This window comes from Scleropages formosus, chromosome 21 (genome assembly GCF_900964775.1).
Source record: "Scleropages formosus chromosome 21, fSclFor1.1, whole genome shotgun sequence".
NCBI classification, from domain to species: Eukaryota; Metazoa; Chordata; class Actinopteri; order Osteoglossiformes; family Osteoglossidae; genus Scleropages; species Scleropages formosus.
In genome coordinates, this window is record NC_041826.1 from 23,629,033 (window position 1) to 23,644,387 (window position 15,355).

The 15,355-nt window shown below is 46.0% G+C and overlaps 1 protein-coding gene across 1 annotated transcript in view; it reads left to right on the forward strand.

Moving 5' to 3' along the window:
• Window positions 1-1,202: 1,202 nt before the first annotated feature.
• LOC108920134 (collagen alpha-1(XXVII) chain B-like) overlaps window positions 1,203-15,355 on the forward strand; it is a 43,925-nt gene continuing 29,772 nt past the window's right edge. Inside the window, exons 1-9 of the mRNA XM_029247504.1 lie at window positions 1,203-1,458; window positions 2,797-2,867; window positions 3,956-5,175; window positions 6,960-7,013; window positions 10,313-10,366; window positions 11,381-11,434; window positions 11,726-11,779; window positions 14,755-14,799; window positions 15,156-15,209. Of these exons, the coding sequence (XP_029103337.1) occupies window positions 1,406-1,458; window positions 2,797-2,867; window positions 3,956-5,175; window positions 6,960-7,013; window positions 10,313-10,366; window positions 11,381-11,434; window positions 11,726-11,779; window positions 14,755-14,799; window positions 15,156-15,209 (1,659 nt within the window). The 5' untranslated portion in view covers window positions 1,203-1,405. The remainder of the gene's footprint in view (window positions 1,459-2,796; window positions 2,868-3,955; window positions 5,176-6,959; window positions 7,014-10,312; window positions 10,367-11,380; window positions 11,435-11,725; window positions 11,780-14,754; window positions 14,800-15,155; window positions 15,210-15,355) is intronic.

Genomic DNA, 15,355 nt, shown 5'->3' on the forward strand with positions numbered 1-15,355 from the left:
CACACACACACACACACACACTGTCTGAAACCGCTTGTCCCAAGTGGGATCGAGGCAAACCAGAACCCAACCCAGCAACACAGGGCATAAGGCTGGAGGGGAAGGGACACAACCAGGACGGGATGCCAGTCCATCACAAGGCACCCCAAGCAGGACTCGAACCTCAGACCCGCCAGAGAGCAGGACCCGGCCAAACTTGCCACGCCACTGCGCTCCCCTTACATAGTTATTAATTTGATAATTAAATAATTAATAAAGCAGCCCACCTTTAGTGTGCATTTTACAATTTACTGCCTGAAAAAGTGTCACTAAAGTTGACTAGTAGATTCTCCATGATTTAGAAAAGGCACATTATTCCTTTATTTTATTCCCTTTATCCTGTGTCTTATGACTGAACATTCTGGCTTCTACATATTCATGAGTTTGGAGAAACTTGCAACAGTTCTGAGCTTCGGAAGTACGGTAAGCACTAGTACTTTACCGTGTGCCATACACCGGTGTGAACTTCTCATCTGCCAGTTGCTTCACCTGAAATGAATAATAACACCTTTAATAACACAGCAATGCAGTCAGAATCACTCTGATCGCACGACGGTTTTAGGTTTCCTTGTGTTGAACCAACATTGAAATGAGATCACATGCAATGGAACTAAAACTCCAGCAAGCAAAGAGAATTTTCAGTCGCAATTAAAGTTACAATTACAGTTACATGTACATCATTATAAAGAAATGTGAATGTAAATAAGTGAAGAGCAGCAAAGCTCATTTCCTTCCTGTCTACCTGTGTATCTGTGCACCTGTACACCTGTGTTACTACAACATGATGATGCAAGAGCTGACAGACACAGAGAGAGGTGCAGTTTTGGAAGCGTGTCTGTTTTCGTCATAAAACGACATAAAAGAAAAATTTTTTAGTTTATGCAGCGCTCGTGAGCACTTGTTCATTTTATTTCATGCACTTTTATTTCGTGAGTGCATGGCATTTTTCATTCATTCACCGCTCCTGCCTGCGCAATACTCATATTAATTGTCGTACTGTACACCACACTACTGACTACAGTACCATGATGATGATGATCATGTGAGACTCACTGAGAGTAGAAGCGCGTGCTGCGGAAACGCCCACCCTCCGCCCTGAATGAAGCGGACCTGAGGTACCGCTGGACCTGGTCCCGGGCGGACAGATGCGGACAGATGCGGAGAGCGGCGCTCTTCGCTGTAACCGGACACCGCTATTTAAAGGGGCGCGCGGGCGCGCGCGCGCGACACTCTGCGCTCCCGCTGCCGCCGCTCGGATGGACAGGAGCAGGACATGAGGGACCCGCAGCACAGGAGACCCGTCCAAGTGCAGCCGAGCACTGCTCCCCGGTTCTCCCAGAGGCCCCCGGTCCGCTAGCGGCCCCCCATGCTGTCCGTGCGGCGAGGGACAGAGTGCGGCACCCCGGCAGCCAGCGCGCGGTGAGTGGGGGGCGGGGGAGGGGGGGGTTGGCAGCGTAGCATACTCTGTGCTCTACCGTGGTACGCAGGACTGCACTTAACAATAGTGCGCAGTACTGCGGCCATTACACCCGGTACTTTCCTATGTACTATAGTACAGCATAGTATTACAGTCATTACACCCAGTACTTTTCTATGTACCATAGTACGGCATAGTGCCCAGTATTGCAGTTATTATTACTGTAGAATATTAGTCATTACACTCAATACTTTCCCAGTGACATTTTTCTCTATTTAGTTTGTCATGATGTAAACCTGTGGTGAAGCATGGTGAACCATAGTACGGAATATTGCATTTCGGTGAACTGTACAATCCTCCAGCGTGTGGCCCAGTCGTTCGTACACAACTTATTATGAGTTTCTCTACTTTTCTTTATTAATAACAGCACGCAAGAACCATCTGCCTGATTCCTTTCCCTCCCTGTTTTCCCATTCTCTCATTTTTCCATATCCTTCACTCTACTGGGGGTCTTTCAGCGACAGAACCTCAAATCGAGGACACGCCTCCCCGCAGGCTACTTTGGCACTGAACACTGTCTCCCACAGGCAGAAAGAGAGGCACCGAAGCGTCCAGGATAATTCTGCACAGATATAACTATATATAGTGATATGTTATGATTATATATATATGTATATTGTAAGGTTATCCAGCTCTTTAAATGGGTAAATCATTATAAGTAGCTTAATTTAAGTCGCTTTGGAGAAAAGCGTCTACTAAATGGATAAATGTAGTTGTAGTGCGCAGTTATATTATATTCTCAGCAAGAATAGCTTATAAATTGCATTTTGAATTAATTTAACATTAATTAAGAATGTCGTCTGAAAAATTAAACATTTTGGGCCATTATTTAATTGCTCCATGTTGCACAAAATTTTACTACAGGGAAAAAAGGGTCATTTTCATACAGGTTGTAGCAATGAATACATTAAATGCAACGTACTAACTGAATCCAGGAGCATCATCAAAAATATAATCATGTGCACAGGCCTTATAAGAGCCTCTCAGAATAAACAGAATAATTGCATTTCTGAAATTTCGGTAAAAAAAAAAGTGTTGCGCTTGTCTGCTGGTTGGACACTGTTACCCCCCGTAGCGTAGATAGTAATTAATTTTAATTAATTTTGATTACAATCATTCTCTTTACAATCATTTGCATTCATTTGCATTCATTGTCTTTCACCCAAAGCCGGTAGTCTTTTAGTAAACAAAACTGACTGAAGCGCAAATAAATTAATTGTAATAAGCGATTTGCTGACTGCCTGCAGTGAGTTTCAAAAATATTTTCCTTCTACTTGCAGGAGAGCCTTGATTGTCTGGATTGTGATATATTGTGCTTCTTTCCTGGGACTTGCTGAAAAACACCCTGACGGTAAGACTGATCATTCTGTAACCAACACAGACATCTGATGTTTACCTAATTGCCAGACTTGGCATATTTGGTGTGAAGGTTTCATGGCCAGTCAGGGTAACATCACCAGTGTGTAGACAGTGAGAAGGTTGGGTAGTAATGGGAAGCTGGTGTCCACATTAAGCCCAGTTCGTAATTGTTCACGACTGGTTTATTGGTTTGCTGTTGACTTGGCCCATTGGGTGTTGACCTTGCTGGAATCCTGGTTCTCTAGAATCTGTCTGCTGCACAAGCTCCTGACCTCTTATCAGCTCCCGGAAAGCATCCAAATCCATGTTCTGGTGGATTGAATTTTCTCTCAAGATCCAGGCCTCCAGGATCTCCCTAATTTGTCTATAGCCAGATAGGACCAGAACCTTCAGATTGCTCCGGCTGAAGGATTGTCCACTATCGTCTTCATCAGTGGAAAGAAGTAACAATGGATCACGTCTCCTCACAGTCTATTGATGAAGATGTGCACTTGTGGAATGTTTGTGGTCTGCTAGAGACATGAAGATGAGCTTCTGCAGAGGCCGTTCAGTATATTATTTCCTTTAAGAACAAGTTTGTTCGATCTCCTGTTGGCAGCAGGTTGATCTTCCAGGTTGGCAAGGAAAAGCTCCCATGAGCGTCCTGATCCAACATGACTTGACTGTCTCTTGCTCTTGTTTGATGAGTTTTGAAATTTTGTGCCCTTTTCCTGTTTTCTTAGCCTAACGTGACATACTTTTGTATGTAAAATGCTACTCATGGATTTTCATTTTTCACATATTTTCATTCATCTTTTCTCTTCTACTTTTGTTTTGTGTCATTTTATGGTTGCTATTTTTTAAGTTTACCGGATCTATAGGGTAAAGGGCATGTATTTTGTGTCCAAAATATAACCTCAGCACCATAGTTTGGGCAGAACATTTCTCAAGATAAATGACAAAATGAAGAATGACCATAACACTCTAACAAATAAATGAAAAAATAATGCAAGCTGAGACAATTGTGTGCTGCATCCGTGCGTTTTTAGGGTTTTTTTGCGTGCTATGCCCATTTTACATGATGTTCTTCGTCTTCCTCAGATGTGGATGTTCTACAAAGCCTGGGCCTTGTGGCAAAGAGAGCACCGGGAGCATCAGCAGGGCTACGTGCCCTTCCTCAAGGAGTCATTCCATTCAAATCTGGTGTCTTCCTCACCCAGCAAGCTGAGATCAGGGTCCCGCTGGTCTCCCTCATCCCGGTGACCTTTGGCACCAACCTCTGCCTGGTCCTCAGCCTGTGCTCATATCACGTCAACAACGCCTTTCTCTTCTCCATGGTGTCCAGGAATAAAAAGCTGCTGCTGGGAGTTCAGTTTATCACAGGGAAAATTATAGTCCATCTGGGGGAGACGGAGTCTGTATATTTGGATTATAACATTCATAACAGGAAGTGGGACAGCCTGGCCATAGCAATCCAAGAGCAGACAGTCACCTTGTACACTTCTTGTGGGGAAAAACGTGTTTATGCTGATTTACATTTTGCAAAGGTGGAATCTCTAGATCCAGAGGGCTCTTTCTTTTTGGGCAAAAGGAACCAAAATTCCATACAGTTTGAAGGTGCTATTTGCCAGTTTGATATTTATCACTCTTCTAAAGCAGCTCACAACTACTGCAAATACATTAAGAAACAGTGTATGGAGGCAGAAACTTGTTGGCCAAAGCAGCAAACATTAATTCCTCCATTACCGAAGGACCAATCTGAGGCAAAGGATACACCGGCAATTCTGACAGATGTAATGGATGTTAGTCTGGCTCCGACAGGGGTTGAGATCAAAGACAAGCACATAAATCCAAGAGGACCAGTGATGCCGGTGAACTTCACCCCAGTGCAAGGTTTCCAGAGGACCCAAACGCCTGGTACTACATCATCGCCATTGCACAGCACTGCAGCTCTGGATACAGCCAGCCATACGATTACTGGACCTGTTACAATCAGTGAAGCTTTATCCACCGTTCCTGGGCAAACCTCTGAAGAACTGACCGCCAGCAGTGGAGCTGAAGACCTCCTACTAGGGCAGGGTATAAAAACTTCAGGTTTGGAACTGGAGCATATCAACTTCAGTGCTTCTCCACTTCAAGAGATTCACCCAACATTAGCTAAGGAGAGACTTGACCAAAATCTCCAGCAATACCCCATATCTGGTAGCTTCTTCCCAGTAACTCAAGCCACCATAGATGGTTATCAAACCTATACTGTGAAGCCAACTCAGTTTCCACTGGTGGCAGGACCTCCGGGACAGAAAGGTGAACCTGGGCCACCGGTGAGTAACTCTTGCTAGTGGTAATACGAAGCAGCATGAACCCTAGACATCTTAACATGACTTTAGTGTGTGGATTTCATCCAGTCAAAGCTCTGCTCTACCAGACCAGCCGAGGAATGTAAATTCTACAGAAAGCAGCACAATGTCAATATTACAAAACACAGTAGTGTACGCACACCCATAGACTTTCCACCCAAGCCCTCGATCCATGAGGCTGCCGCTACCTACCATGACACTGATTAGGAGAAAAGTAAAACTTTTTTTTTAAATCACACAACAAAATGACGGTTCGGAGCGATTTAAGAATTAGCCATTACTTTATGAGGTTTTTCCATTGATGCCCCAGCCATCTTCCAATGGTCTGCACCAGGATTTTCTCATGCCCTACCTTGACAATGTCTAGAGGCCCAAGGGATGGTGCCTTCATCACATTGAGGCAAGCATGGTGCCCCGTACCATGGTAGTAGTCACTGTGGCGGGTGGTTGTACAGAGTGACAAGGAACACAGAATTTCAGGTGGACATGGGTCAGCACCGTGGACAGCACCAGGCACCATGAGTGGTTAAGGAGCTATATTACAGAGCTGGACCAGCAGTGGATATCAGCAGTCAGTGAGGGTGATGAAATTGTATCGTTGTGGGAAGGGAAGGAAAGGGGAACCACTGTTTCAGAAAGTGGGCTGTAGCCTATAGTGAGAGACTAGATACCCTTTCGACACTGATGGCTCAAGCCCCTTATTATGACCCTTGCTAGTGTTTTGGAACCTGTTAAGAAGTTCCTTTTTATTCCTACTATACTGTTTCCAAACCTGAGTCTGAATTTATTTCAATGAACAGCAGTTTTCTTTCTTTTGCCTCTACAGTCTTTCTCTACTTTACTCCTTTTCATTTACCTTTTTTGATATTATTAGGTCCAGTGTTTTTACAATTTTCCCATTCAACTTTTTCATTAGAGGAAATGCCTGGAATCCAAAGTTTTGAGTTAAACTGGTACAAACTACCTGAAATACAAAGGGACAGCAGGGGTAATAGTGGTTAGAGCTGTTGCATGCAGACAAGCAACCACTTTCAAACCCTGAACTGTTCCAGTAAAATTTACCCAGCAGTTTAAATGGGTATACAGCTTAGCACACAAATTGCTGTAGTACCTTAGAAGCCGGTACTGTCAGCTTCTCAGTGAAAACTGTCCAGCTGTAAAAATGGGTAAATAATTGTAGGAAAACTACTATGCAACCGCATCTTTGTAAGTCACCTTAGATATAGGCATCACTTAAAGAATAATATTTTTAAAAATATTTTGCCAATTATTGTTCATATTTTTATGCATTACATTTGGGGAAAGAAAATTCTAATCAATGATTGCCATGAATTCATTATTACACATTATGACCAAGTGCTCTATAAGATGAGTATTTGGTGGAATCATACGTAATTACAGAAGTGTTGTATAAATGGATGAATGACCATGTTGGCCACTCTACCGTGGTTAATGATCATTGTACCCTGCTTTGCAGAAAAGTGTCCACTAAATTAAGCGTAAATGTCTCACACTGCTGAGCTGTCGGGAGACTCGTGAAATCCAGATTAATCCTGGGGGTGTAAAGTATCATTCTCGTTACTCAAATGGGTGTATCCTGGGCTCAACCACACTGTATACACAACTTCTCACACTCATTTACCTAATTTCTCTTACTGTTTCTATTTTCTACTAAATATGCTGCCACCAAAGGGTTGAAAAGTTTCTAATGTCACTTCTCGCTACTTTCCCTTTTCCTCTGGGTTCAGGGACCTCCAGGTCCTCCGGGAAAGCCAGGACTACCAGGGAGGAGGGGGCCACGGGTGAGTCCATGTTTCATCCTTACTGGTGCCTTCAGACAAGAGTGAAGTGCCGAGGTTTCTGCGCTCGTCCGTCCTCCCGTCCGTTCTTCATGGCCGACGTGCGGCCCATCTTGTGCGTAACGTCAAGCGCGTAAGAAGAAAAGCATTGGGGCGTCTTCTGGCAGAATGTGCATTGTGAGCTTTGCGGTAAAGCAGCTCAGTGAAATACAATATTACCGACTATTACCGTCATGAACGAAGACTGGATGCAGGTAAGTTTGCGCACCCAATTGCGGATTGGACTTTACTCTCGTCGGACAGGTTTAAGGGACAAGGCAAGGTCAGAGTCAAGTACCGGCGTGGGTCAATCCAGGGACGAACGTGGCAATACAGGCAATCCAAACTCGCTGGTCGAACAAAGAACAGGCAAGGGTCAAGACACGAGAGCAGGCTACAAATAGATGCTGAGGAGAGCTGCTGAACCTGCAAAGGCACAGCGCAATTGCAAGAATCCACACCTGGGTGTGGACGCGGAGCCTCTTTTATCCCTGGTCTTCTTGAGTGGGCGCAGGTGTCTCTGCTTTGCTCGTTCCCGGGGGCGTGAGAATTACTCCCCATGCGTTTCTTTTCCATGGACTCAGAACACAGTACATTTGGCTACTGCTGCTGCAGGCCACACCGCTGCAACAGGAAGGGCGCAAAGGTGAAACAGTGTAAAAACAACAACGTATTACCATTTTTCACATTAATGCATTTCATAATAAAATTCATCTTTTGTTGTAATTTATCACAAAAGTTATGATGAGGAGCGATCCATTAGTGCCAGGGACTGAGAGCCGACCGTATCCTTGAATACTCTGCGGATCATTATAATATCAGAAATGAAATGGCTCAAGGAGAGGCTTTTGAGACCCACGCAATGTTTTTGTTCTCTGCATTTTCGCATCCATTATGTATTTAAACGCAACCGTTTCCACCATGTTTTTTCCCCTCAGATGTTAAGCCTAAAATTTCCCAGAAGTTTTCGATCCTACTGAACAGTTCCTTCCAGCGAGAACCGAGCGTCCTGCGGTTAGTGCAGCCAAACAAGAAGAGCAGCACGTTGAGCTTGTGAGGGGTACAGCTGAACAGGAGACAAATGCAGTAATCTATCAGGGCAAGGAGTGACGGCAGCGGGGGTGGGGGGTTCGGGGGGGGGGGGGGGGGGTGTTGTATGCAGGACGATCAGGCTTGTCTGTTTTTGCAGTTGGAACAAACAAATATATTTGGTGATGAAACACTTGTGCTCCACAATGCACTTAACCTGAAGGAACTTTAATAGGTCATTTCACTTCCAGCAGAACCTGAAATCACACACTGCCGAAGGAGATTTTCGTCTTTCCATCAACTAGACGTACATTTGGGTAAATGGGTAAAAACGTGACTGAGCAGGTGCGATGGCACGCGTCAACGTGCGGTGACAAGAGTAAAGCCTTGTTGGAAGAGTGAGACGGTCAAGAACCACGATCATGGGCCAGTCGTTGATGCAGAGGAGCTTCTCGAATAGCAGGCTTGCGCTTATATGGCTATGAGTTGATGTGAAGCGTGGAACCAGCTAATGTACGACATCACTTCCGCGAGACCAAGCAAAGGATGATTCGGCAGAACAGAAGGGTTCCAGATGCCTTAGACACACGGTGCTTTAGATCTGTAGCCCATGAACTTAAAATACCACGTATATTTATGAAGCTGGAGATGGGTGTGATGAGAAGGAGGGTTACAAAGTGTGGTTTTCATGGCAAGTGAATCTCGGTCCTTAGGACTCAAAGTGTCAGGTGACGTTTATCTCGAGCAGCTTCACCTGGCGCCTCGAGTGCCGTGTGTGATCAGAGCACAAGGTGATAGCTGGGTGTGGACGTTCGGAAAATGTTTGCTAAACGTCAGTTATTATGGTGCCTCTGAGGTGCGAGCGGTCAGATCTGCTTAGGAGCCGCTGGTCCAGCAACCGAAATACGTAACGGAGGTGCTGCGCTCTCTCTGTGTGTGTCTGTGTGTGTGTGTGTGTGTGTGTTCTCCCAGTATTTTCATTTTACACTTGAAGTATGTTCATTAAACTGGTTATGGATGCGCTACTGGAACTGAACGAGAGCCACATGCTGCTTGACACCATTTCCAGCAGTTAAAGTTTCTTTGGAAATTCGGTATAAAACATTCCAAATGCAGGACTGTTCCGACTTTCCGTAAAATTGTTTTTGAACAAGTTCGCGTTGAGGGTATGCGGGGGAGGAAGGTGCTGCTCTTCACCGTAGACTGAAAACGTGAAAACGCAAAATGGGCAGTGGAGCTGACTTGACCAGGCCCCTCCGACATGACCAGGTTGATGAACAAGCGAAGGAGCGAACACCTTTCTCTTCAACCCCAATTTATCCAACCAGCTGGCAATTTCTCTTGTATTTCCTTGTTAACCGAAGACACATATGGACAGGAGAGAGTTAAACAAGTGAGATTTTTGCAGCTTGGTTGTCTTCAGTGGTGAAAAAATGTCCATGGGTGATTCTTCTCTCCTCCTGCCACCCCAGTCGCTGACAACTCTGCTAACCCGCTAATACAACACAGTGCAGCCTGATCTGCCCAGACAAGGGGCTGGGGGTGGGTGGCGGTCGGGGGGCTCAGCTTAAACTTCGTCCTTTCATACCTACAGTTGTACTCGTTTAACTCGTTGGCCGGTGGCTCATCCATTGAGTGACTTTCTTGGTCTGAGAGGGAAGTTACACGAGGCTGCAGCACCGTATACACAGCACATACAAGACAGAGTGACAGAGTCGTGCACATTTTTCACTCTTTGGCTGTGTGGTTGAAATATGGACGGCGCTGCTGTCTCACAGCGCCTGGGTGGTGTGAGAAGAGGTGGGTTTGATCCCCACTTGGTTTCTGTGGAGTTTGCATGTTTTCCCTGTGTGGGTTTCCTCCAGGTGCTCTGGTTTCCTCCCACAGTCCAAAGACACGCTGTTCAGGTTCACCCATCGTGTCTGAGTGACAGAGAGAGTGTGTGCGTGTTCCACTGATGTATGGATGAGTGAGCCAGTGTAAGTTACCCTGCTGAATAAGGTGTGTGGGCTTATAACACTACATACAGTTCATTGGAAGTCGCTTTGGACAAAGTGTCTGATAAATAAATAAATGTAAATGCAAAATACCACCTCAGCTGCAGCCTTTGGGTTACAGGCCAGTGGGTTGAAACTGGAAACACTGCAGCCCTTGCTTGTATTCACTTCTTGTTCCTAACTGCCTGCTTTACAGGGAACTTTGTCTCAGTGAACTTAACTTGTCTCCCATTGCAGGGGGAAGCAGGTCCACATGGAAACCCGGGGCCCCCGGGAGTTCAGGGGTTAAAGGTACGTAGATATACCGAACACTCTCCGGAACAGCTCAGACAAACACCGTTATGCATTGCAGCGTAATTACATTCTTTATTCTCATCCTATTTATTTTTCATTCACCATCACCAGTTGGGTTCATAGCGAGGGCACATTTTTCCGGTACGTTCTCAGTGAGACGCTCTCAAGTGCTGCGGTAATTTACATTTGTTAATGGAAACAAACGACTGCTCCCTTTCTGCCACGCTCCTAAAATTTTTTAAGTTTGAAAGATTTTCAAAGAAATTAATTTTCAACATTTTTTAAATATCTTAAGTAAAAGTACCACTGCATTACTTTCTTTACGAAAGCGGTTTTATAGATTAAGGGATTGTTATACTGTATAAAGGCACTGTGCTCTTGTCACCACTTTTTTATGATTTAATTAAATTAATTGAGGGATTGTTGAGACATGCAGATACAATAAGAAAAATGTATGGAATCCTGCTGCCTGAAAAGGGAGAAGAATGCGCTCGCGCTCCTTGCCCAGCCTTCATGTAAACTTAGGCTCAGTGGCTTTTAAAGAGCAGCGTTTCTCAGAGTAAATAAACGTGGAGTGTGTCATCGGAGGCGCCCAGCATGAGTACCCAGGATACACCGTTAACTTATTTTTCAGATTGTTATCCCTGCGCCGCATCGAAACGCAGGTGAGTTAAAGGAGGCAAAGTGCAAGACCACATGGCTTTGTTACGCTTTGCAAATCATCACCAGTAAGATATTTATGAACCTAAAGCACGGTGGGCGACAGCTCTTAGTAAAGCCTTAATTGTCAGCTTTCACATCCAAATGACCATCTAGAGTCCAACGGTTATCAGTAACACCGCAGAGCTGCTCGAACAGCAGCGTTTGCAGAGAGACGCAGAAAGTGCTTTTCGTATCACGTTCCTCTTTTCGCAAAATAAGGGGGATGCGAACGAATTAAATGTTTCGCGTCTCGAGTGGAAACTGAAAACTGTCGAGCGTCTGTGCGAGAACCTTCTTTTTCCGTCTCAGGGAATGAAAGGAGAGCCTGGTGTATCACCTGGCGAAGCCCCGAGAGGAGAAAAGGTGAGCGGTTTTTCTAGAATCTTCGACCCTCACATTTCCAGGTCACACAGCTGTGTGATGAGTGAGGGGTAAAACACCGTGATATTTGCTCATTCGTGCTTTGCAGGGGAGACCTTTGTTAACTGTGAAAACCTCTAGGTTAGAAAGACATATTCATATATTTATGTGCTCCGATTCCCCGATAATAAAGATTACTTGGCAAAAATGATGTCAGAACTTGTCAGTTTGTACATGAACAAAGTCCCTGGCGGTCTGTGTTCCGTCCATCACCGTGATCTTTCGGCATTTTAGGGAGACCGAGGGATGTTGGGCCCACCTGGATTACCTGGTGAACCAGGCAGAAAGGTAGAACGCACTGTGCGTCATGTGCTGAGCAAGTGTTGTGAGCATGGCTGCAATAAAATCCTTAAAATAAATCATTTGCATATCCAAAATTTCATGTATGTGATTCTTCCCACTTTGCCTTAAACATTTTATGTAAAATTTGAACATATAAATATATATTGTCATTGCAGTATATTTTGATTCACAAAAACAGAACATGTCACTTTTTGATTATATTTTCCAGGATATTTGTGCTCACAAATATAGATGCAATAGATGGGCTTAGGGGATGTGGTGGCGCAGCGGGTTTGACTGACTCTTGCTCTCTGGTGGGTCTGGGGTTCGAGTCCTGCCTGGGCTGCATTGTGATGTACTGGCGTCCAGTCCTGGGTGTGTCTCCTCCCCTGCCAGGCTTGCACCCTGTGTCGCCAGGTTAGGCTCCGGTTCACCATGACCCCGCTTGGGACAAGTGGTTTTAGACTCTCTGTGTGTGTGTGTGGGCTTAGATGCAATACAATCTGGCTCTTGAGTCAGGATATTTGTCATGCGGAACAGAGGACAGCTGGACCCAAGTGCAGGATCATTCGTCTGGAATCAAGGGGTCAGGCGAGTTCTCGTCGTCGGGGACGGGCGAAGGGTCGGTCGATTGGCAGTGAGAGCGAGGATCCAAGGATGTGGTCAGGGGACAAAGCGAAGGGTCGGAGAACGGATACAGGAAACAAGGGATGCGGAAGAGCAGGGGATAGCGCAGGAGGACGGTTGTCTGAGACAAGATACCGTGAGTGTATAGCAGCTGAGGAGGGTCTTTTCAAGGCGAGCGGTCGGTCGGGTGCTGTCGATCGTGGTGCGGACATGGACGTGGCAATATCAGCATCCTGGTTAGGAAAAAGTGCCGCACTATGTGAGAGACCCCACGCGGGTTTGGGGATCCTCATCAGCCCACAGCTGAGCGCCACACAGGCCCAGTTTGCCCTAACGGACGATAGAGTAGCGACGGTGTGTGCCTGCAGTTACTGTGCACGGTGAGCCCGGCTGTGATATTAATTACTGTTCGGTTATGATTTACTCTGGTTTACACTGCTCTACACTGCTCAGGGAATATATCTCACTTGTACTTTTGTTAAGCTTTGGGTGCCAGGTTGTGTTAAATTCTTGCGGTGCTATTAGGATCTGTTTTTCTCTCTATTTGTATTTACACTTGGCGACATCATAAAACACACACTCATGGGGTTACATTTACTCATCTAGCTGACACTTTTCTCCAAAGCAACTTACACTTGTTTACCCATTGATACAGCTGGGTAATTTTACTGGAGCAATTCAGGGTAAGTACCTTGCTCAAGGGTCCTTACAGCGGGAGGTGGGGATCGAACCTGCGACCTTTGGCTCGGACTCCGAGCACTACGCTACCGGCAGTCCGGTGTTGCATTGAACTCAAGTGCAGAGTTTATTTACAGCGGCTAGGGGTGCTTTCCTCAAACTAAAGACGCAAAACAAGAAACGTGAAGCCAAACGCAGGATTTCTTGAGGACACTTTGTGGCAGAACAGAACGGGCTTCGCCCACATGTACATGCTAGGTACCTTTACTGGCCAAAGTGGAACCAGAGTGCGGGGGCAGCCAGGTCTCAGGGTAGAGGCACTTCCCATGTTCTCATGGGGCAATAGCTCCCGGGATTCTTGTCCCACAGAAAGGACATCTTTTCTCAAAGGGAGCTGCGCCCCACCCAGCTCTTCCAGCGCTCCTATGTAATCCTGGCTAAACCTCTAGACCACATTTGAAGAAAACCCTTTAATTAAACAAATGCAGAGTCTGACTTCTATCTGGAAAGACTGCACCCTGCGCAAGCAGCATTCCAGCCTGTAGTCATTAACCTTTATTTGTATTTGTCCCACTTGGTATGTAATAGTAGGTTTGTAGATCCAGCTTCTAACAAGAGCAGTGGAATCCAAGGACTTTTTGACTTTTCGTAGCTGTCATATGCAGGGTCCTCTCATGGGCACCAGGATTGCGCGCTTCTGCAGGGTACGGGCAATGCTTTCTGTCCAATAAGTGATGCAATTTCTAATTTCATTTTAAAAGTGGCTTTTCCTGCTGTGACTGTGGTTCGAAAAATGCGTCCTATTTCTGTAACTGTGTATTGACTTAAGCTTCACGCTGAACATAAGATCCAGCGAGTGGCTTTTGGATGAGCTCCCGCACACCGCTGAGATAAGTGCAGATGCTCAGGGTAAGACGAAATACCACACAGAGCTGACCTGGCCTATCAGAGTTGCAGGACTAAATGCCACATGCAATTGCAGATGTGCGAAATGAGGGCTTAGAGCGCGGCTTCACTTTCTCTCTTGAGCGCACTCTCTTTTTCCTTGTGCCCCTCCATCCTGGGCTCTTTTCTCTTCTCCTCTTCTTAGCTCAACAGATCTGAGACCTCAACGCCTCGATGCTGTCATTTACCCGTCAGGTCGCACAGAATCGGGATGCAGTGGTTGTTTCTAGATGTGTTGACTGAAGCTGCCCTCTCAGCACCATGAAAACATCGTCCACTCCAGCGTGGTCCCAAGCAAAGGTGTGATCCAACCATGCTGGAGTGGACGATGTTTTCATGCCTGGTCCCTTCTAGGGTCTTCACGATGTGGGACATCAGAGCAGCTACCCAACGGTCATTTAAAGCTTAAGGTCAAACTTTATGGATGTTCTCCGAATTACTGGGACGTTTTCCACACTCAGACACGGGTTGAACACAACGGGTTGACACCTCTCCGTACCTACTCTTCACGCGCCTTGTTTCCCAGTTGGGGTCTCCTCAGCTCTCTTCGGCACTTGGTCCAAGCATGGTCCAGAAGTGGAAATATTGTAAAAGTGCACCGTCCACCTACAGCGTGAACCAGGAAATTACTTTATTTGTCGGTGGCTTCCGTAAAGAGCAGGAAAAATCCACCCAGCGCGGTAATCGTAGACCTCAGCATTTTATAACATCGATGTATTTTCTGTTCTTAGGGACAGAAAGGATACACTGGTCCCCGCGGTTACCCAGGAGAACCAGTAAGTACTTTAATTCACAATCACTTTTTACCGAATCATAGGGAAGATACGAGAGTTTCATTTTACAGGTGGCAAACGGGAGGCGTCACCTGTTACTGACATCATGTCGACTAGAAGGGGTTTCGATCTTTCGCGGATATTCTGCTGATCGGTAATAGGCACCGTGCAGAGGACAAAAGACAAAACACATCTGAAATATCGCTTCTTCAGTCAAGTGTGAAGGTCGACTAGTGACCCCTGGTCACAACTAGAGCGAACAGATGTAGACGACAGACAGCGTATCACAGCGCTTTACGTAGTGTGTCCCCGTCCCCAGCAGCGAATCGTCCCTCATCTTCCTCTCCCTTCCTTTGCAGGGTGAACAAGGGCCCGCTGGAAGCCTGGGTGCAAAAGGATACCCTGGCAGGCAGGTGCAGTAAAACTGGAGCGACGGTTTGTGACCAGAAGTGTTTGGGCTGTGCGCTGCAGCAAGAGGAATTGTACAAAACGTGCAGTTCAGGGCTTCTGCGCATGAGGACGGTGACTTTGGTAACGCGGCCAAGGGTGACGGTCGAAA